The sequence below is a fragment of the Emydura macquarii genome, unplaced genomic scaffold, assembly GCF_026122565.2.
Source record: "Emydura macquarii macquarii isolate MOO-44397 ecotype Brisbane River unplaced genomic scaffold, CSIRO-AGI_Emac_v2 contig_3603, whole genome shotgun sequence".
Lineage (NCBI taxonomy): Eukaryota > Metazoa > Chordata > Testudines > Chelidae > Emydura > Emydura macquarii.
Genome location: NW_027133740.1, coordinates 185765 through 209498, shown reverse-complemented (window position 1 = coordinate 209498; position 23734 = coordinate 185765). Strand labels below are relative to the sequence as shown.

The 23734-nt window shown below is 47.0% G+C and overlaps 1 protein-coding gene across 1 annotated transcript; it reads right to left on the bottom strand.

Annotated features, from left to right (window-relative positions):
- Positions 1-1956: 1956 nt before the first annotated feature.
- EIF2B5 (eukaryotic translation initiation factor 2B subunit epsilon) lies at positions 1957-23684 on the bottom strand. Its single transcript, XM_067536465.1, has 16 exons — positions 23447-23684; positions 20831-20955; positions 19681-19866; positions 19406-19583; positions 18301-18381; positions 17434-17511; positions 16094-16406; positions 15145-15290; positions 14715-14853; positions 13901-14002; positions 12607-12714; positions 11517-11607; positions 10259-10382; positions 6582-6707; positions 4868-4978; positions 1957-3894 (listed from the first exon to the last, which is right to left on the bottom strand). Exons 1-16 carry the CDS (start codon positions 23597-23599, stop codon positions 3829-3831), a joined length of 2127 nt encoding a protein of 708 aa, XP_067392566.1. The 5' UTR covers positions 23600-23684; the 3' UTR covers positions 1957-3828.
- Positions 23685-23734: the final 50 nt, after the last annotated feature.

Genomic DNA, 23734 nt, shown 5'->3' with positions numbered 1-23734 from the left:
AATAAGGCTGTACACATTCTGTAGTTGTCATGCTGCTCCAGCTCCATAGCTTAAATCCTGCAACTTGTATTAACAGTCATTGCTGAAGTGGCTTTTTTAAAAAAAAATAGGAAAAGTGATTAAATACACCCCGCTGATAAACACTGATTTAATTGCTTGCAAAAGTCTTACAAAGCATGACTCATTCAATGCATGGGCGTAAAGACCACAGAGCCAAGGAAATTAGGAGTCAGGGACTAGGCTAAGCAAGCCAGTTCCCAAAGGAACCTTTGCTGAACAGACAGTAGGCTCACATCTACACTTACCCCAGGTCTACACTTAAAATGCTGCAGCATGCCACTGTCAGTGAAAATGCTACTATGCTGATGGGAGCCCTTCTCCTGTTGGCATAGTTAATCCTCCTCCATGAGACGCAGTAGCTATGTTGACAGGAGAAGCTCGCCCGCTGACATAGTGCTGCCTACACCGTGGCTTGGGTCAGTACAGCTGTCGCTCGGGGTATGGATTTTTTACACTCAAGTGATGTAGTTATGCCAATAAGTTTATAGTGTAGACCTGGCCTAAGAAATTTTGTAGCAGCTAGTGAGAACCACTGCTGCCGATGGTGTAAACACCTCTACAGACTGGCTACAGGTATTTTAGCACCTCAGGAAAACCCGTTCAAGACCAGTCTGTGATGACATGGTGGTAAAAATGGTCAGTCTCCACCCCATGACGTTTTTAGAGAGACATCCCGTCTTGATTTAAAAGGTATACCCTCATTCACCCAGAAGTTACAGGTTTGCTTCAGGAACCAGTAGGTGAAATTCTCTGACCCGCTTCATGCAGGATGTCAGGCTACATGATCATTATGGGCCCTCCTAGCCTTAAAAATACATGAATCCACCACTTTCATCACTCCTTAAAATAGGTAGTAATTTTACAGCATAGTCAAGATCTCCAAGGAATTTTTTTCATTCCCTGATAGTAACTTCTGATAGTAGGCCAAGGAAAGCATTAAGCCTGGTCTGTTCTTCAGCATTATAATCAACTCTCCTTCATAAAATATATACTTAATGTGCCCTTTAAAAGGAAGAGTGGCTGTATTGCACTATGGCTCTCCCTTGGAAGAGGAGATCAAATGTATTATTTTGAGATGTCTCCTTTTTGTAAAGCAAAGACCCTGAGACAAGGGTACAAAAAAGCCACTCTGAAGAGCGCTGAAGGATTTGGACAAAGTCTGGCAACATAGTAACATTCTACCTTTAAAATCTCTATTGTATGTGCCTGTAAGCCTTGGGTGAGAGAGAGGTTCACAATAATAAGAAATTAGCCACTTTAGTGCAGAGAATTCAGTCTGTGGAATGCAGCACACAGAAAGCAGAATTGTTACTTGGCACAAAGAATCCAAAGCCCCTGCTCAAAACAAGCTAGTTATGCAATTTACAAGCTAAGCCCTTTTTTAACTATCTTTACACTTAAAAAAAAAAAAATACCCAAGACATCCAGGGAGATTTTAAACTGCCTGAATCTTGCAGCTGGCTTGCAAGCACTTTTGAAAATGCTTTGTTGCCACTCCCATCTCCGCAAAATCACACAATATCAGGAAGCCATAGCGTTGTATGCACTTTAACTCTCAGCATTGTCTCTTCGAGGTTTAAGACACATCTTTGTAACTTAATTCTGAATAAAAGGGAGTCTCCCCGATTGAAACCCCTGCACTTCAGATTTTTACTATCAGGTAAACTGGTCTTCAGCTCCTCTCCAAGATGGTATAACTGATGAACATGGTTGAACAATTATCCCAATTCAATAGTGGGCTGATTTCATATCTACCTATTATATATATGTGGATCCTCTTAATAAATAAACCCCTTGTGAGTTATTACATCAGTCTCTTCACTACCTGTGAGCCCTGCTTAGGGTTGTGCAATGATCAAAGACATTTATTCAAAGTCAAACAGAGCGGAGGCGCCATTCTTTATACCAGGATGTTTTTAATCACTCCCTGAATTAAATATTGGCAGATATAGAAAGTTCAGATACCAACTATTTTCCCCAACATTTACAAGACTGGGTTCCATGATGCCAAAAGCCAACGGCCCTCCTGCACAATCCTGGCAACCGATACTGTGAATGCTCAAGTTTGCCCCTTCTCAACATCCATCTTTAAGAGGCAGCATTTTCTGGCCCCCTCCCGCACAGATCAGTGTCCCCTCATTTGGAATACATGGCATCATCCAATGGCCAAAAAAATTCTGAGTGGGCAGCTTCAATGCATTCCCCATAGGATTTATTTCACATTCCCCCTAAAAGGACCGTGGCAAGGTCAGCATGCTTAACATATGACCTACCTATTAACAGAAAGCTGATCCCCACTGTGCTGTTCTGCTCCATTCTTGGGGGTGGGGGGGGAACAGAGGAGGGAAGTGGCACAACGACATTTACAAGCACGGTGCTCCTGAGGGCTCTTTGTCAGCCTGGAGGATGGTGCAGTAGAGGGCTGGGTGGAAATGACCCGCACTCACTCCTGCTGTTCACCCATGCATGCCCCTGCAGTTGCTGATCCTTAAATGGAGTTTGCAGCATAATGTTTCCCCAAAAGGAGAAAAGAAAAGCTAGTATTTAAAAAATAAATAAATAAATAAAATGTATGGTTTGAGCATGTGTGTCTAACAGAAGCCGTGGGGAGACCCAAAGGCAGTACTACTTTTTAAAGAAAAGTCACCTGCTCCTTTTCATAGAGCAGAGACATTCAGGAGCCTTCATTTCCCTTAAAGTACCTGGTGTTGTTGCTAGCACAGGAAGCAGGACAGGAGAACGTCTGGTGTTGCCACTTGTGTTCCCAGCAGATGCAAGAACCATGCAGATCCCTGAACCAGGGGCCGTAGCAAGTGCCAGATATTTGTTCCCTTTTTACAAGTTGAAATAAAAACTTATCCAAACAACCAGCAACTAGTGGGACAGGGAAGGTAGGTCTGGAGCATAATCATCCATACAGCACATTATTCACTACGTGTGTTTCTGTTATTAGCTAGTCCTCTGTGAGGTAGGCAAGTATTATCCCCATTTTACAGAAAGGGAAACAGACACAAAGGTTACATGGTTTTGCCATGATTGAAGTGCACATCTATTTCAGAGCCAAGATTTTAACTAGCCAGGTGTGCCTGATGGTAAGAGGTCCTCTCTCTCTTAGAAAGAGCGCACAACTGCCTGTTCTCATTCCAGGCTGCCAAATGTCTTGGGCTTCCTCTGACAATGCTGCCTTCCACTGCCAAGGAGTTCTTGAGGCCCGGCCCCGTGTTCAGATCACTAAGCCATGTCTGTCTACCAGCCGCATTGCCAGTGTCCCTTCAGAAGGGGCTCTCCACAAGTGAGAGGGAATGAACCGTCCATTGGCTTCTTTATAGCTCCAGGAACATCAGTAACGCCAAATAAACCAGGTCATAGGACCACATTTACACAAACCAGAAATGGTTCAAGGGTTAGATTTACATGGAATTTGTTATGCATTTGCCTGTCACCTCTACATTAGGAGTGAGTGGCTCCCAATGGATAGCTTATAATACATCACAGACAGGCCACAGAGGGATCTTAGACATTAGCGTCTCCTGCTTTTCCCTTGTGGTTCTCGTGCTGTGACTACCCCACACAAGATGTCATTTGGGGGGCTGGGAATACACAATTAACAATGGGATTGTCAGTCACTTCGATTTCACCTACGCACCATGCACTGGCATTGCTCTTGCTCTGCCCACCTTGCCAGGCAAAGCCTGGCCGGTAAGAGATCCCTCCTTCTTCCTTCTCTAAGGGCAGCAGGAGTGCCTCTTTTCCTGGCAGGATGCCAGGTCAGTCTTGGTCACCTTCAGACGACTCTTCTTCTGCTTCCTCCAGCCACTGGATAAACTTTTGAAGCTGCAGGGACAATGAAATGCAATTAGGAAAAATAAAACTCTGATAACAGCTACTTTAATGAGACAATTGAAGCTTCTCAGCATTTGAACATCTCCACGTTAGATGTGGGGCCTAGGAACAGGGAAAACACAAGGGGCATTAAGAGAAAACAGACTAAAAATGGACACTTAAATCTAGGGGGTGTGAGTAGTACAGACTCTTTGGAACCCACAAAGGAGGCCTCCTCATGGCCCAACAGTCCTAAATAAGAGAGGCAAAGTCTGCCTGGGAGATGGAAAGTTTGGACCCCAAGTTGTTCCCTCAAGGGCTGATGGGAAGGAGGCACAACAGCTGCACCTAATTTTCAACAAGCACTGGCGGGTGGATAAGGGGGCAATGTAAAGAAAGCCACTCCTGCTAGGAGAGACCTATTCCCCGAAGGACTGCTCTGACAGTATGTACTTTTCTCATTGCCTTTTGAACCCTGTTTAAATAGGCAGCTCTAGGCACTAACAGGTTTTTATAAAGGGAGTTGATGTCACATGGGCTCTAAACTAAGCAAACCTAGCCTCTTCCTCAAAGAGGGTTTTCTTGCTGTACCAAAAAGTGTCTCTTTTGCAGGAAAGGCTTTGGAACTGGGCTCAGCCACATCTGCGTACAGAGTTCCTATTGATGGAGACATGCAAATGGATGAGAAGAAAGAGCACAGGTACAGTAGCTTCAAAGGACACATGTAAGGAATAATAGTGCATTTACCTAAAGCCCATTTCAAATAGTTGCCTATTTAGTAAACATTTCCCTCTCCCACCACCTGATTTTTCACCCCAACCAGAACACTCTGGTTATGGCAGAAGAATATGGCAGAAAGCCAAGCTGAGTTGCAGTAAGCCAATGCATTGTGTGTTTCATTACCAGCCCCACAACTGGCTCCCTCTGAACACCCAGCTTTATTAGAACCACCTCCGCCCCAAAGCTGGCTGCAGCTGGGACTTACCTGCTGGTTTTTACGAAGCTGCCTGCCCTTATCAGATGCATCCCGCTGAGAAAACCAGCAAAGAATCATTTCTTCTGCCAGGATTTCCAGCTGGTAAAAGGTCATCAGCACCTGGACCAATCAGAACACAGTAAATGAGGCAACAGAACAGGCAGTTCCTCTGGGACTGGTTCACTTTACAGCAAAAGGTTGTGTATGACAAGCTGGGGCTCCCACCACAAGCCTCAGTGGGAGAGAACTGGGCATGGTTATATTGACCATAATACACATACTTTCCCTGCTGACCCTCAGCTCCTGAGGTTGGATTGCTCTGGTGCACAAACGGTCCAAGTCACAGCTGCCCTCATGGCTTTTGACTCCCATGAGGCAAGGAGGGATATTTAGAAGTTGTAAGCAAGGAAGAACTCCACAGAGTCATCTCCCTCCCCTTGGTAAAGCACACTAATAACCAGCACCAAAATAGATCTTTCAGGAACCTCTGGTGTCTGCAGACCCAGCTGCACACAATTCTGGCAGCTACAGCAGGGAAGAGCACTAAAGCGGTTCAGCCAGCCCCAGCTCCGCTCGTCACACCTGCAGCTCCATTCTGCACAGCCTTTGCTAAAAGGTGCCCGTTAGTGGGTGTCAAATGCAACTGATCATTTGCAGAATCAAGCTCTTGCCTGACGTGGTGACGAGGGAAAGACGCTAATGCACTTTTGCTTGGGGGGGCCCCTCATCACCCCTTTGTGCTCAGCCTGATGAGACACACTGCAGTCAGTCTTCTTGTGGCAGAGGACTGACAAAGCTGGGCTACATGTGCCAGCTCCAATAATGAAGTGCCACTTCAACTCCCAGCCACCAGTGAAAGCTAGGCTCCTAGAACAATGGATACATGCCAATCACTGTCATTCAAGGACATTTTGGCTCACGGAGCTGAAGGCTTTTGGATTCAATCCAGGCTAAATGCTCATGCCATTAGCCAGAGGCACTGTTACCATGAGATAAGATTTCTCTTTATTGGGGAACGAAGGGTGCAGGCGGGTTTGCAGGACAGCTCTCTTCTGGAAGTGACAGTGGTAGCGCTGCGCAAGGGCTTGCAGATAAATTATTCATGGAAAGATTTCTAACTGGGAGAGTTTCGCTCCAATTTTATATGGCAGAAATAATCCCTTAACCCAGAGGGAGTGTGTGCGCATGAGATGTATGTTTAACACTTTCCACGACCGAGACCTGCAGTGGAAAAGCAGATCACCCACACACCACCTTCATTTTGTTCATAGATTTACACCCAGTTCAGTCTGGATAGGAAATCCCACCTTCTTTCCAGCCTGCCTATTTCCCATCTTGAAGTGTGGCAAAAACCATTTGACTAAAAGATTCATAGCTCTCTACTTTTGGGGCCAAAGTGGTGCGACTGGGTGCCTTCAGTGAGTGAAGCTGGCCATTCCTCCACTACAGAACCATGGAAGGGGTACTGTGGGTTAAATGCTGCTAGATAACAGCTCCAGATTGCATGTCAACCAGTACTCATCCATAGCAGAGCTCACTCAGAGGCCTGGGCAGCTGCAGAGGACAGCTTTTAATGACTTTCACAGATGTTCTTTAACCCACCCTTCCCAACAGACAGACAAGCCTTCCTTTCCTGATAGCAGACAAGCTGATGGCATCAACAAGCCACAATTCACCACTGAGCTAGTGGAAACAGAAGTCCTCGTTGCTGTGAGGAACTTACTTTGGCCATGGATGTGCGGAGACGGTCGTGTTCCAGGAAGAACTCCTCAATGGCAGATAAGGCATCCAAGTGATCTGATGCCCGCTTTATGTAGTTCTTAAATACTGGAGTCCAGGTCTTCAACAGCTGCAGGAGGAATCAGTGTAAAGAACAAAGGCTTCTGGATTATGAGACCTTTAAATATAGATATGTGCACGTTCAATGCAGTTCCTCAGGGAGAACAGACTGGCCTGGGGAAGCAAAGCGTTGTAGAAAGCCACTCTCCCATCAGTCAGATCATCTAATTATGTACCCAACACCTTCCCCAAGAGCTGAGTGATGTTACGGGGGCAGCTGTGGTTATGGCACAGGACTACTAGGTGACAAATCAACTTCTGTGTCCACGTTTTCCTGTCTATAGCATGAAGATGACGTGTAACTATCTTGGTGAAGTGCTTTAGGATCTATGGATAGAGTGCTAGGTATTATCACAAATATTCCGTGTTCCGTGGAGTAGGGCACTCAAAGGATGTCACTTTACAGCAGACAATGGCAAGCAAAGTACATCACTGAGACTGGGACAGTGTCACTCCACAGAGCAGCTGGTACCTAGAGAAGGTTTTACTGAAAAGCAGAAAAGGGAGCAGCTATTACTAATAGAACAAAGTAATTGTACCCTGCACTGTCCACGCCCTCTAGCTGAGCCCAGGTAGACACAGCAAGATGGGCTGCCTCTAGTTTAGAGCAAAACCACAATAGGAGTAGTTCCCAAAGGCGCAGTCTCCATTTACTTTTGTGTTTGTCTGGCAGCTTCTTAGGACACTGCAGCAGCTAGTGGAATCTGCTACAGGTAAACAGGGAGGAGAGGTGAAAAGCAGAAAGCCATCACATTACTGGCTGATCCTTCCTTATTTTTAATTAAACCTTTGCACCAGAATAAGAGAAGAACTAAACACAAAGTTGCCTGCTTGATACTGCAATGAGCCAGGGTGTGCAGCTGCCATCAACATGCTAAGGGAAGCAGGATGTTGAAGTCAGTGAGTTCTGCTTCTTTTTAAAAAGGTTAATTTAACAAAAGACAAACCAGTGGCTGAGTTAGAGCATCCCAAGCTCTCCTACATGTCAGTGGAGCTACATGCACTGTTCTACCATGCTCCTGGGATACCAGCCCCCTCAGAGAATGAACAGGTCTGCCTACTGAGTGGAGATGGCATCTCAGCAAAAGGGATTTCTCAGGCATATTCAGCAAAGACCTCCCTCGGCCACATTCCTGGTTAGTCAATACTATTCGATCACTGACACTTCTCCCATCAACTCCTGGGAGGAAGTACCCTTGCCACCTGGAAAGCTCTGAACTCTTCAGTGCCCCTGGGACATTGGCAGACCAGGTGCCAGCTCATGCCAAGGCCCTTAGGTCTTACTGAACACGGACAAATGCACAGCAGGAAATCAATCTGGCTCACTGTGTGTAGGATTGTTAAGATAGGTATTGGACTTATAGCAGCATGTAGTGTTTAGACTTTGTGAAATACTTGTAAGTTGCTGCATGGGTTAATTGCACTTATAACCTCTATAACCCATGCTACAAGGTAACATTAAGTATTTGTTTTATAACTGTAAAATGTTTGTTCTGAAACTATGTAACTCACCAAACAGGGGAAAAAAAACTTCACCTAGTACAAAATGCTGGATTCTTACAGAAGGTGTTATCTCCTGCCCATCAAGGAGGACTATTGAATCCAAATGGGCCACTGTGGAACAAAGACTTTGTTGACTTCTTCCCCCACAGCTCTTAAGAGAGTACATGCCCAGCCCTCCTCCCATCACAGCTTGAATGCTGGGGGAAGGGAATAAAAATGCCTGTTAAGGAGAATTGATTATTCCTTTGCTGCTTGAACTCTGAGGGGCAAGGATTTCTAAGCATATGCCAGAAATCCCCAGCTGTTTTGCCTGGATTAGCCTTAAAGGATATGCAGAGTCTGCTTACTATAAAGATTGCTATTACCTTTTGAAAACTGACTAACTCACTTGTGTGTGTATGCTTACCTACTTTAACCTTGTAAATAACTTCTTTTTCTTAGTTAATAAGTCTTTAGTTAGTTTATTACAGGACTGACTGGAAGCATGGTCTTGTTATGAGATCCAAGGTACAAATTGACCAAAGATAAGTGACTGATCCTTTGGGACTGGAAACAACCTGAATATTTTGTGATTTTTGGTGTAAATCTATTACCATCTATTATCTGGGTGGCAAAATAGATCAGAATGCTCAAGGGGACTGTCTTTGGCTCCATTAAAGCCATATAATGCTTGAGGAGTTTACACTTGTTACATGGTTGCAGTAATCTAAGTATAGAACTCACACCAGCTTGGGGTTTGTGCTCTGCTTCTTAACATTCTGCCCCGAGATTGGTATTCTCACTTGTGAGCCACTCCAGACAGCGTGACAGTCACATGGGGGACCCTGAGCAAGTTTCCCTGCCTGAAAGGGCTGTGAATGCAAAACACCCACAGCAACTCCTGTGGCAGAAGACAAGAAGGAATGGCTCCAGAGTGCCACATTCCACCTCCTCTGCTGGTGACAAAGGTGCTATGAAGCAACACATTGGGGGGGGGGGGGGGGGGTCTCTGTGACTTCAAGCATCCAGCGAGGGGGAGGAGGAGGACATAACGTGGGAAATACAAGTAGGATGATTTGTATAATATATCAATGACGATTGGCTCACAGGACAATATCTCTAATAGGGCACAAGGATACAGTGGTCATGATGTTGCAACATCACAACTTAAGGCTGAGGGCAGCACACACAATTCCAAGAACTACTGTACTTTTACCTCTGGGCAACATGTTTAATGCTGACACTTACTTCTCCCTCCCCGGCAACCATTCATCTTTTATTCTTCTTTGAAATTTTTTCCCCTCAAATGCACCCCAGCAGCTATTAAGTGCTGCCCAGTTAAAAAAGTGTGTTGTGACCCCTTCCATTACCACCTTTAACCGTAAGCAGGCAGAATTTTTAAACATCTGTCATACCAGAAACGATTATGGAGTTTCAAAAAGGAAACTTTGAACACAAAGGAGACACAGAATTCTAAATACACCTGCAATCCTATGTGATGAATGAGGCTGGCCTGGGGATGAAAGATTTTCCACGAGTTTGAACTGGGGAAAATACAGTCTTACGTTGTTTTAGAATGACAAGGACTGTGATACTTTGGTTTTGCTACCACTGAAGAGAGACAATTTGCAGAGATATAAGGCTGGAATAGGAACGTTCACAGCTTCTACAACTAAAGCTGGGCAACTCCCAGACACAGCCAAAACTCTGACAAGTTCTTGACTAGAGACAGTTTCAGGTTCCTGTCAGAGGAGAGGACTATCAGATCATCCTTCATTGGGGCTAGCCAGTGCTGCTGCGTCGACAGCATCTTGAATGAAAAGCGTGTGTCCACCAAGTGACTTCCAAGTGCATAACTCTCCCTCCCATCCCCAGGCCTCTTGTCTCTTCTAAGGTTCATGTTCACGTATGGTGCTCAGCGCACAGGTGAACACCAACCTGTTGTTCCTGTAAAAGTCCCTGAAACTTGTCTAATTTAACTCAGGAGCAGAGATCCGTGCTCCGTGCTCTGAAACTCCACGTCATTGCAGAGTAATGGAAGACAGATGCAGACTGAAAGGAGTGGGGAGGTGTACTCACAGGAATCAGCATCACACAGTAGTGCTGGGGGTCTAACTCTGCATCCAGCTGCTGCAATGGGAACTCCAAGACCACCTTGCTGAGCACTTGCATCACTTCCTTTAGGCCAATGTTATAGGCATATCTGGAAGGGAAAGGACATCAGAAAGAGACACTCTGTAGGGCCATAAGTCTGTGCCTGGGCATCCTGCCTCCAGCCATGGCAAGTCTCTGAAGTCTGTTCTTTTAATGCAGGATGTGCATTTCTAAGAGTAACATTACATTTAAACTTCCCAGCCCTGCCTCCTTATTTGACATCTTTAGTGTACTCATGCAGTCAGGAACGTGCTCTGAAGACTTGGTTTCATTATCTACCATGCTCCTTGGACAGGGACAGCACACTCAATATTTACTGGTATGATGCAGGAAGAGGACCGGAGAAAACAAGTGGTAGGTAGAAGACATCCAATTAGATCCTGAGCTCCAACCCTCACCAATATGATGGCATTCAAAGTGAGACAAGCATGTACTGTTCATCTTTCATCATCCCTACACAGACCTGGGAGACAAACCAGGTCCATTGCCATCTGTACTCAGGCCATCTTTTCAGTAAAATGGTTTGTCTGTGTCTCCAGCTTATAATCTGCCTCCTAGTAGAGAGAGGACTTTAATGAGGCCCAAAGGGTTTGTTCTGCCTAATTATTCTCAGTGACAGTGGAGGCTGGAAGGTGAATTCTAGGGCAGATACATGCTTAGGTCACCCTACGCATGTTAGCAGTGGAGATACTAACAGGGGCTAATGAACAGATCAGAGTATCACCAAGGCTAAAAGCCTTGAGCTGTTGTGTTAATAGGGTGGAAATGCCACACCACATACAGAACCTTGGCTCTGGACTTACTGGTTGAACATTGCAGAGTATGGAGAGTGGCAACTACCTGCGTGAACTAACATGTGGCTTGCTCTAACGGACTGGTGTTCTCCCATTCCCTTCACAGGTACTCAATGGATATTGAGTCCCTAGCCCTAGAACTCCAGGAACAGCTAAAGCCAGCTGGGGAGGTTACGGAGCCAGAGCACACTGCATCGCCTCAGGTCACCATGTTCAGTCATCACTGTATCTGGATCTCTAAAACCCTACCGCTGAAGAAACTAATTGGATACTGATCACCCTGTGGGGTAGTCACATGATCCCCCCCAGCCTTTCAAACCTCTTAGCATCATACTCGTTAGACAAGACACTTCAGAGTCAGGCACTGCAGTTCAAGAGGGAGCACTTACTTGAGGGAGTTGATTTCCAGGACCAGGTTATCACAGGAGATGTTTTCCTCTTCACCCCTCTGCAAGGTACCCAGAACCTCATTCTGGAAAACTGTCACCAAGGCAAGAATAGGCCATTAGACAGGAGAGGACAAAGTCCAGCAAACAGCACCTCTCACTACAGAGAAACCAGCCCCGTGCCAGGAGCAGGGATAAGCCTGCTAGAGAGCCCCTCCTCTGCCTTCCATAACCCAACAGATGCCCACAGTTACTCCACCTGTAAAGAACTATAGTACAGGTAAAGGAAAGGACTGATCAGATCCCTCCAATTCCATCCCTTGGAACCAGTGCAGGACTGTCTCCTACTGCACCATGTGTTCTCCAGGGTTGTATGCAGGCCTGTTTTAAATGACTCAAGCAACGGGGCTTCTACCACTTCCCTGAGAGGCTATTCCATGACCTAAGGGCTCATCTCCATGGGAAAGTTATACCGGTATAAGCTAAGGGAAGAATATGAACACACTGGTATAGCTCCCCAAGTGGACACACTTATTCTGGTATGAGTGGCTTTTTTTCAGTTTAGCTTAAACTCCTTCCAAGTGATGTAGGCTAAACTGAAAAAGCCACGCATACCAAACTAAGAATGGCCACAGGGGGTGTAATTCCAGTGTAACTATACTGGCTTAACTATACCAGTAAAACTTTCCTATGTGGACAAGCCCTAACACATCACATGGCTTCTTTGATGCACAGCAGGGGGAGGAATTACCACAATCAGCTGGTATGGAGAGGGAACACATGGTCTCCAAGGAAGACAGCTCCAAACAGCCTTTGGTCAGGAAGGAGAGTCGTTCTCAAGCTTCCCAACTGAGCCCCCATGCAGGTACTAACCAAGCAACAGCAATAAAGAGAATGTCAAAGAACTATAAGAGGCACAGAAGAAATGCTGGCCAGGAATGCTGGGGGTCTCTCTGAATAGGGAGACATGAGATGGAGCAATGCAGGACATTTCAATACACAGTCACAGCAGCACAAGGCTTACTCCACTACCCACAAACTCAGGGCTGTTCTCTGCCTCGCCCAACATACCCGGTAGGCCCAGGCCTCTCACCTTTGATGTCATCCAGCTGAGGGGAAGCAGCCCGACTGTCTGGCTGCTCGGAGCCTAGGCTCAGGTCACTCTCCGTCTCACTCTCTTCCTCTGGCTTCAAGGTGGGGCCTGATAAAGACAGGAAAATGCAACCTTTTAAGGGGCAACCTTGAAAGCAGAAGTCAGTTCCTTGGCTGATGAAGCTGGAGTCCCAGTCAGGTTTGAAGAAGCTATCCTTGTATGGGATTTGCTACTTACAGACCCAGACATCCATAACCACTGAGGAGACCTGCCACTAGATTAAAAGGGCTATGCCAGATCCTTACAGCAGGCAGCCTGGGCCAACGATTAAAGCAAAAGCATCCCCACCCCTCCCAGCCAAACTGCTCACTCGCAGCTAGGGGAGCTACCCCAGAAGCATGAGACTCACTTGAGTTGGAACCTTGCAGAAAAACAGATGCAGCCTCTGAGCTGGGCAGTTCTAAAGTAAAATGGTGATCAACACACATCCGCTGGCCTCCTTGAGGGGCAACCGCAGCAGTTCGGTGCCTGGAATATAATGGGCTCCCCCCTTCACCATTCAGACACAAGTTTGAAGTTTGTTATCGTAAGACGAGAGGATGGGGCAGAGGAGGCAAGAGCTGGGACCATCGTCCAAAGAGCACAAGTGGGATGTTTGGTCCAGGGAATGCATCCATGCACACAGCACTCTACGTAGAGCTTGATGGGAGACTTCATGCTGCCCAATTCCACAACTATAACTGAGACATGGACTTCACTGTATGGAATTTGCCAGACGATCCATCCCTAATTGTGGAATTGTGCTCCAGAATCTCAGCTGCTCCCCATCCCCCCCTTCAATAAAATGTTTCTAGCCTTTATGGCTCCGAAGAAAGTTTTCCAAACAGGTCCTTAGCATAACTGAGGCAGTGTCATCTGCTTGAGCCTGGAGACAATCTGAAACAACAGCTCCAAAAAGGGTGGGATCGCTCCATTCAGCTAGAGAGTCAAATTTCTAACCCAAGATTGTTTCCCCTCCACTCTCTCTTCTCCAGGGCTTTGCCTAATCTGAGTTTTGATGTTTCAGTAATGGACTTTACATCACTTTCCTTGGGGAGACTTCCGCAGCCTGGTTTAGCAGCCATTATTATTTGTATTATTCCCACAGCTAGAGGCACTAATGAGGGACCGTTCTGCACAAACACAGAACAAAAAGATTACCCCTGCACCTGTTAGTAACGTCCCCGTCAGCAACTCACTGAACTAATGTACAGGCATTTCCATTCCCAGCAGTCTACATCAATGCTTTCCTCACCCCAAAGGCTCTGTCTCTGCTCTTCCTCATCCACGTCATTCTCATCATCTGCTTTCCAAAGGTAACCTCTGCCCTCTGACCCCACCTCTGCTTTGTTAGAACCTGAAAGAAGATGGCAGCGTTTAGAAGGAAGGAAACATACACATAACCAACCTGAAATTGATTGGCCTCTAGTGGGGGAGCAAGGGGAGGGTCACAGCATGACCTGCACCAACTTGTGTCCCAAACACAGGGGGGAACGGGGCCTGGGATTCCCATCCGTGCACATGGACTGCTGCTCTCATTAACCTAGGCCAGCAGAAGATGACCAGGCTGTTTTTTAAGCTTAGCCTTCCGCAGCACAGCCTGGCAGGATTGACACACTGACTCACATTCTGAACCCTACACAAGTGGAGACTGATAACCTTTCTCCCTCATGGGATATTGGTTCTAAGATCCTGGGGTGCAGGGAGAGAGAATTGAGGGCCACAGATCTTGGCATCTGTCCTGAACTGAATGACTGTTCAAGTTGCAGCCTGTCATCTGTAGAGACCTCCCACCCCAAGTGTCCCGTATTCAAGTCTCCACAGATCTTTATGATGAAACAGAAGGTTGGATACTGTAGAGGGCAGGTAACCAGCAGTTAATTGACTTGACTGTTGGCTTGGTATACTGGATATCCCTATTTCCCCACTGAAGGGGCAAACATACCAATCTTAACAGGAGACTTTTGCTACCAGACTTGCATTTCAGCAAGTTTAGAACACAGGATGGGTCATAAAGGGAGAAGCCCCACAAAGGACAGCTGCCAAAGGCTCAACAAAAGCTCATGCACCTTTCAGCTTCACTTTGTTTTCCTCCTTGTTCATGCCAGAATCATCACTGAACTCGTCCTCGTCATCCTCTTCCTCATCTGGTGGGTGCAGCGAGATCACCGTACCCTCAGGGAGGGTGATATTAGGACCCACCACCACCTAAAAATAAAGGACTTCCACATCCATATAAGGAATAGCAGCACAGTTTCCTCCACTGCCACCTCCCATTTCCCCCTCAGGAGCCCAAAGCTGCTTCAGACAGTCTCTCCTGGAACTGCTTAACATTGAAACATATTTGGAAATTCTTCCCCTTGCAGAGGGGAAGAAAGGGTTTGGAGCACCCCTCATTCTGGTTGCTGGCCAGGCCCTCTCAGTTTGGTACATTCAATGAGCAGTCTAGTAGCTCTCCAAGGGCATGTGGAGAATCTTGAAGACACAGAAGCAGCTCACCTGGGAAGTGAGGACGCAGTGAGGATTTAATTTGACCCACTCCTTTATTTCCGCCTCATCGCAGACAATAGACTGCCGGATCTCCACATGGTCTGCTACGTGGACACCGTTCCAGAGGAATGCTCCATCCAGGGTAACTTTATCACCTGTAAAACACCACCACAAAGATGCTGAGCAAGGCAGATCACCGTTCTCACCCTGTGCTTCACTAGCACTTTCGCAAAGCTGAACACCAGAGAGTAACCAACCCATTAGCTCCAGAACTAGAGGGTACCCTGGCAGTTCGGTGGAGGTTAGATATGGTGGCAAAGCTGCCTTACAGTTCAGCAGCCCCTCTGCAGGCTAAGCTAGGGAAGACAAACTGCGCTACGGTTTCTGTAGAGATTCACCAATGCTGCAGTACCAAGAGGCCTCCCACTTACAGTAATTCAGCAAAATGGGGGAAGATGAGAACAATGGAGCTTTATTCGAGGCTGTGAAGCTGGGGCACTAGGAGGTTCATGGGGATGAATGAACCTGGGATACAGAGATTTTCACCTCTCTAATACTGGTCGGAGACAAACCCAGATTAGTGACCGTCTTAACACACATACACGACTCCTCTTTCGCCTTCCTGTGTGCCAAGCGCCATCCCTCTTACCCAGCTTGCACTCCCCCCCACTATACAACCGGCTGCACCATTGGCTCCCACCCCAAAGCCCTGGACCTATTTAAAAATTAAACACTCAAGACTGTAAAATATATACTGGCTTCACTACTTGTAACACCCTTCCCTCCACTTCAGTTTCCCCAATAACCCCATTTCACCCACTGCCTCCTCTTCTCCCACCCCCACCCCATGAAGTCACTAGGCAGTGCCAATCCAGCACCTTCGATCAGAACTGAATTCACTATAATTCTAAACAACAGCAGGGTCTCCCTCCTCTCGTCTCCCATTCACGGCACTCACCTATCTTGCAGTGTTGACCGATGACACTGTTGGTAATGGAGCAGTTGCTTCCAATGACCGTTCCCTGCCCAATAAGGACGTTCTCATCCAGCACACTGCCGTGGCCCAGGCTCACCTCTGCACCCTGGTAGATGTTGTGCTTGGAATGGGTACAGCTCTGTGTCTCATCATCAGTGAAGTTCATCTCTGGAGTCATAGGATAAACCCAGCGCCGGATAATATCAGAGCACACAGCCTCATACATCAGCAGGTTGGATACACAGGCACCATATTCCTCTGTCGTCACATGCATATGAATCTGGTTCCCCAGGACCTGGGGAAGAGACAGAAGCGTGTCAAAGGACTATTTGCCAAGGAAGGCTCCCTGCACCTGAGCAGGGCCCTACATCATGTAAAATGTCATCCACACACTTTCCTGTAACAACTCACCCCTCTTCTTTGCACTTTTGCTTCCATGCAGGGTCCTCTGCTACCATATTCACTAACAGCCTTCTCAGATACTAAGGCATTGCCTCCATGACACTCTCAGACCCCAATGACCTGAACCACATCCCAAATACTCCCAAACTCCAGCCTCCCAAATGCATTACAAGCCAGACCCACTATCACCCCCAATGGCTTTAAGGAGGAATCTCATTGGCATGAGCCTGCTCATTTGTTTTCAAAGATACTCTCTAGAGAAATAACATGATTAGCCAGGACTGGAATACAAGGGGATGCTTCAGGTCAGGGTGAGCGACATTAGCAGAGCTATGGTGGCGAGAGGGTAGGCAATGAAACAGAAATACCAAGGTAGTCTTCAAGTCAAGAGCAAGGGGCATCAGCAGAGCTCTGTGTGGGCAGCTAGCACACATCTGTTGACGTGATGCCTAACTCTAGCCAAGACTTTCAGATCCCCTACAACTGCTGAAATTCAACCAAACAGTAAGTCTGGAAAGGTGAAAGGTCAAGTGCAATTAAGCAGGACCATGACAGCGCAGCAATAAAGGCTGTGTCAGTTTCTAATTTAGCAAGACCTAAACCTTCATATTTCCTATTCTTCTGCGTGTAAGCTAAACTAGGAGCTGAGAGCAGGTGCTGTTGTGAATCGCAGAAGATCTAGTTCCTAGTTCAATGGAGAACTGTTCCCAGATCCCTGATTACCTCGCGAGCCTATCACAACTTAGAATGTGTGCCAAGATACAGCCCAGCATGTGCAACCAGCTGCACTGACATGGGAACACCTCACTCCAGACAGCACACAAAAAGGGTCCCAGCCACTCTCTGAAGAGATCAAGTGAAAAGCCAAGGGTCCCTCTCGGGTCAGACAGAAGTGGGTCTCCCACAATACCCCTCCTTACCTCCTCATTCACCAGCAGGCCACGCACAAAGTCATCCCGAGTCTGATAATCAAAGTTATCGGTGAACAACTCAGCCACCTGCAAGAAAGGAGGAGACAATGTGAGGGCAAACTCAGAGGACGTTGCCAGGACAGCCCAGTTATTCACGCCGACCAGCTGTGCCCAGAGAGCTCAGCAAAGTACAATACAGGAAAACGCTGCTTTTGCCCTTCTCCAATTGGCATGAGAAAGACTATCTCCTCCAGAGGAGGTGCTGGGGCTCCCTATCACCGCTGCCCCAGTGGACATTAGTAGAATCTGGCTTTCAGAAAGGGTGAAATATTAATTCCAGCTGGTTAGCCCAGTCTAACTTCGTAATTTTGCTGAGTATGGAAGACTGAAGACCAATTCTCCTCCTGACAGTGGAAGACCAGTAAATGAGCGTAGGGCATGGAAGGGAATGCCCAGGACTTTATTCCCAACAAGGTACCAGCCAGCAAGAGTGGACACTTCACTTGGTCCCCAGAGATGCCATCTCTGCTGTTGCAGCCTGTACCAAGCTCAAGCAAGATGAGTTACTTTTCAGCTTGTTTCATCTTGAACTAGTTCGTCCATTCATCTCAGACGCGGATACACACACAAGCCCTTCTGTTTGAACTGTTTCCTCAGCAACAGACACCAGATGCTGAGAGTGCGGGGGCAGGCCAAGAAAGTATCATGCTTTCTGTGGCCATGACATGCTCCATGCAAATCAGCTTGGAATGAGACCGGAGCTCTGGAATCCACTCTACTTTATAGCAATGCAGTGTGCTTCTAGTATGTCATCAGCACGAAACCAATTACTCAGAACGCTGGTTCTGGCAGCCCTCCAGAACTAGAGCACCTCACCTGTGGGGAGCAGATGCTGATATGGCAGTCCAGCAAGTCATAGCGCACCTCAACTGTCTCAATGTTGCTCTGGAACAAGCTCTGGAAAGAGGAGAGAACACAGTAGAGCTTGAGTGCCTCTCATGTAGGAGTCAATCCAGAACAACCCTGCACCAGCTGAGGACAACATACAAAGGATACACTTCAACTGGCTGGACATCTGGAGGACAGCATGCAAGTCATAAAATACAGGCTAAGTACACCGGCCATACACAGCAACCGTGCTTAATGTGTGCAAACACACAACACTGTATGCCAATCAGAAAGGATTTCAACCCAGCAAGGATTTCAACCCCCAGGGAAAAATCTCTCTAAGAGACAGATTCTGACAGAAGCAGGGATCACACCTTTCCAAATGCCAGCTAGCTCGCTACATTGCTGGCTGGGATTTACACACCAAAAATGTAGCTTAATAAATGAAAAACCATTTATACTTTAGAAACGACCTGTAGATTTTGTGCTTCAAAATCAAGGCCTGCACCTTATTTGCAGTGATTTAAAAAGAGAAAACATGACCCGGATGAGGGACAGTCTAGGAATGATCCATTTTGTTACTTTTGGGAGGACTGTGACACACTCAGTGAGGTATAATGGGAAAAGAACTGATCATCCTCACAGCATTAGAGAAGATGCATTGATAGTCACGTCATTGGCTGCCGGACAACAGTCAATCATCTGTCTCATCCCGTGTCACACACACAGAATCCTGAATACAGATGTTTAATTTATACCAGTAAAACTGAATTTAGAGAAAAAGAAGCGAACTTCATCTGTTTTAGCCATTTTAGGGATGGTGGGAACCTACCCCCATTCTCAGAAACTTGAGGTAATTTCCCTGCACACGCCTGCATGGTAGTATCATGCCACAGGCTTCCACAGAAGGAACCAGCTGTCACACTGGACAGCGCAAATAGCTTCAAAAGCTACTTCCCATCTTCTCTTCTTCAAAGGGAGCTATAAGCGCTGCTCCCTCCCTACCCTAGACTTGAGAAAGAGTGTACCTTTGGGATTGGCTGCTTGACTGTATTAGCAATCATACTCTGCCTGCCACATAATCTGAACGTACCATGGGAAAGCGAAAGTGCTTCAGCCCCTGGGTTCTTTGGTAGTGCAGGACACGGTTCGTAGTGCTGTCCATAGCAAGGATGACGTCATCCTCCTGGCACCTAGCACGGTGACCCGGTGAGGACTCTTTGAAAATCATCGTCATCACAGACACGTTCTTGTCCAGTTTACGGCGCATCCTAAACAGGAAAGAAAGGGTTTTAAGCAATGCCTCAAAATGTGACACCAATGAGCATGAACCAGCTAGGCTGCTGCTCCTTCTCCCCAGTCACCCACCTGTGTTCCTCCAGAGCTGCAGAAACGTTGATATTGGACACCACATCTCCAGAGACGAGAAGGAAGTCAGAGCGGACAAGGGACTTGGCATCGACATCCCTTAGCACATCACCCAGCGAGCGGAACAGGTCTGAGGTCACAACGCGCACCTTGTTCGGAGAGGTGCGGCGGCACCACTTGGACTTACTAGAGGGGAAGAAAACAGACCAGAAGGAATGAAAAGGATGATCTTGTTGAGGCTTAGGGTAGAACATGGTGTTCCAGTGTGGGGATTTTCTGTCCATACAAGTAAGAGGCAACGATGTTATGATGGCTGGACCACTGTCATATTTAAGCACAGTTATTTCTGTGTCACAGACAAAAGAAGAAAATGCTCTGAGACAACATCTTAGAGGACACCAACTTCATCCGTGGGGTCAGTGTTGCGTGGGGATTTGGGAAAGATACGAAGCATTTATGCAAAACCAAAGATAAGAGTTTTAACTTGTAGGCAACAGCTGAAGCAAGGAAGAGATGAAGCTGTATTAAATATCTAACCAGGAACATAAGAACGGCCATACTGGGTCAGACCAATGGTCCATCTAGCCCAGGATCTTGTCTTCCAACAGTGGCCACTGCCAGGTGCTTCAGGGGGAATGAACAGAACAGGTAATCGTCAAGTGAGCTATTCCATTGCCCATTCCCATTCTGGCAAAAAGCAATTCCTGCCTATCCTGACTAACAGCTACTGATGGACCTTTCCTCCATGAATTTATCTAGTTCTTTTTTGAACTCTTCTTTTAAATACAACAAAGAGGACAGTCAAGACAAGATACCTGCAGCCCACAGACAGACATAACCGCTTACAGCACTATCACACCCTGCTCTGCAGTGGAAGAAATGTTCTCTTTTCACATGTTATTTACCTCACTGTATTCTCAGCTATTAGCAACAGCTGGTGAATAAATGACATGCAGCCAGTGTGTTCCCAGAACCAGCAGAAGCTGCTAAAGAGACATCGCTCAAACTATCCCCTCAGGACAACGCTGGAACAGCATCCAGCTTTCATGAGCCAAAGGGGTCACCATGATATAAGACCTTGAAGAACTGTTGGGTGGAGGGAAAACGCTCCTTTACAGTGAGCCTCAAAGGAAGATAAGGTGTTCCTTACTGTAAATGCTCCTTTATCTCAGCCGACTTCCAGCAGCAGAAGACAAAGGTTTCTTCCACTCCAGTTGCAGTTAGGAACTCCAAAGTGTAGTCAATCATGGCCACATTTGCCAAAGGAAGGAGAACCTAGGGAAACAAGACAGAGTTAGCTGAACAAATGCTGTATACCAAACAAGGTCAGCGACAAGCCAGCTGCAGGAAAGACGACTCAGTGGTGTAGGAGTAATATGGAGCTCTGCTCTAACATCTTTCAAAACTAAAATTAGTTAATCCCCAAGCGGCAGCTGCAGTTTCTATATTGTCACAGGCAAATAAAAAGCAAACTGTACTGTAATGCTTTCTATTCCCCAGCACTATAAACTGTTGTAGTTTGGATTCTGGTTTATTTTTCCTCATTGTGAGGGAAAAAAACCCCAAAACATTCCCACAGAAATACACTGATGTAGAGTCAAGATATTTTCCACACACTCCCACTATTTATGACTTTATTCCCCAGTGTCTGGACTGCAAGAGGGCTACAGGAACATTAGTTGGCAACAGTTCCCTCAAGTGTAGCACTATCTTTTGTCAACACTCAGGAGAGGCGGCAAAAGACAGCATAAAATAAAACAAACGGCCGCTGTTACTGCATTTGAAAATATTCCCTCCAAATTGTATACTTAGAACACAATGCTGCATATATTAGCTATTATCGCCACATTTTGTTTCTACCAACTTGTCGTGTTTTGTCCCTAGTTAGACTGTAAGCACTTTGGGGCAGGGACTATTTTATTTTATGTTTGTCAAGTACCCAGCACAATGGGAATTGTGCCATAACTGAAACCTCAGCATGCTACTGTAATACAAATAAGACTATTCAAAATAGTTTTAGTGTTCAGTTTTCCATTCTTTATCCACGCCCCTTTCAACAATTGAACAATTACCACTGGCCCTTTAGATTGCCTCATTTGAAAGCCTTTTCCATTCATCATAAACCGAGCTTACAAGATTGTATACATCCATGTGTGCTTTACAGGTTTCTTTCTTCTCAAGCAGTTTCTTGCTGTATTTGTGTACTTTGCTTCTTAGTACATTAAAATTCATAGGTGAGGATTTAAAAGAAATTCACAGATTCACCAAGTATAAGGCCAGAAAGGACCATTAGATCATCTAGTCTGATCTCCTGTATAAATTAAATGTCATCCAGTCACCCCTGTATTGAGTTCAATAACTTGTGTATGGCTCAAGCACGTCTTCCTAAAAGGGATCCAGTCTTGATTTTAAGACACCACCACTTCCCTTGGCAGTTTGTTCTATTAGCTGATCACCCTGACTGTTAATGTGTGCCTTATTTCTCATTTTAATTTCTCCAGCTTCAACTTCCACTCATTGGTTCTTGTTCTGCTTTTCTCTTCTAAATGAATGAACCCTGTGAAAGTGCAGATATGCTGTAATCAAGACACCTCTCAGTCTTCTTGTTGATAAACTAAACTTCAGTAAACTAAAAATGTCTCCCACAGGTTCCAACAGGACTCTAAAAATATTTTCTTGTTGGACAATGTGATGGCAGCTTTCACCTCCAAGACCTGTCACTCCACCAGGAGGATCACATGGGAGCTGGTAATAACATGTTTTGTGTAGCAGGGCGTCTCCAGAACGCTGTATGAGCATGGCCACTTTAAGCACATGATGCAGCAGCTCTTTATTCAGCTGTTTTATTGACTATAAATTATAGTATCAGACTAGCAATTAGCCCTTAGCTGGTAAACCACTGGTCCTTCTAGCAAAGCCAGTTAGGTTGCTATTAGAGATGCAGAATGAGTGTTCCCTGTTCTGGAAACATTCTCATGAACTAAGGTATGTAAGAAACAACCAGATTGGAAGATGGTGGGTGCTTTATACTTGCATTAACAAATCAGTGTCTCCCCCCATCACATGCTGTTCGGAGGTAACAGCCCAAACAAACATCTTTCAGACATTCTTAAGGAGCTTTAGGAATATCCACTATCCTTCCCCCTCAGTATATAAATACAATTAAACCCCCATTTTACAGACAGAGAAGTTGAGGTTTGGACTACAGAAGGGATATGGCCCAGGTGCCCGAGTGAAGCAAGGACAGAGCCAGGAACAGAACCCAGGAGTCCTGCCCCCCGATCCCCTGCAGCACTTCCCTCCGCCTCCGAGTTCAACCGTGGTTTCTCCTTCCTCTGGTGCTTTTGGGGGGTTTCAGGGTCATTTTTCACACAGGATCAAACAGGCCGAGGTAGCAGAATTGGAAGGGAAGCCAGGAAGTGAAATCTGGGCTCGATCCCGGCAGGACGGGTTGATCCGGCCGTCTCCAGAGGAGCAACAGCCGATTTGGCCTTTTCGGCGCTGCGGGACGGGAGGGGGCGTGACCCCAGCCTCTCCAGCGCAGGGGGAGGTCCCTGCCGGTCTCTCCGGCGGGGCAGGATCCTGGGGGGGAGGGGTGTCTCTGGCGGGGAGGTAGGTCCCGGCCGGCCCCGGACTCTGCGGTTGGGGGACAGAAGGTGAAGGGGCCCCGGGGTCTCCGGCTGGGGGGAGGTCCCGGACGATCTGTCCGGCGGGGTAGGGTAGGGTAGGAGAAGGGAAGGGAAGGGTCCCGGTCGCTCTCTCTCACCCGGGGCCGGTCCTTGGAGATGGGGAAGAAGCGGCGATTGAAGCTGTCCGCGACCAGCACGGCCTGCAGCGGGGGTGGCGGCTCCTCCTGCGGGTCCGGCCCCCGGGGCCCTCCAGACCCGGCTCCTCGCCTCCCAGAGCCCCGGGATGCCATCCTTTCTGCCGCCTCACGCACGCGGCCCCTCACTCAGCCGCAGCGCTTCCGCTTCCGGGCCGCCCCGGATCCGATTCCGGAAGCAGACGGCACCTCGGCGAGGACACACACCACCACCCCGCGCGAAATGCGAAG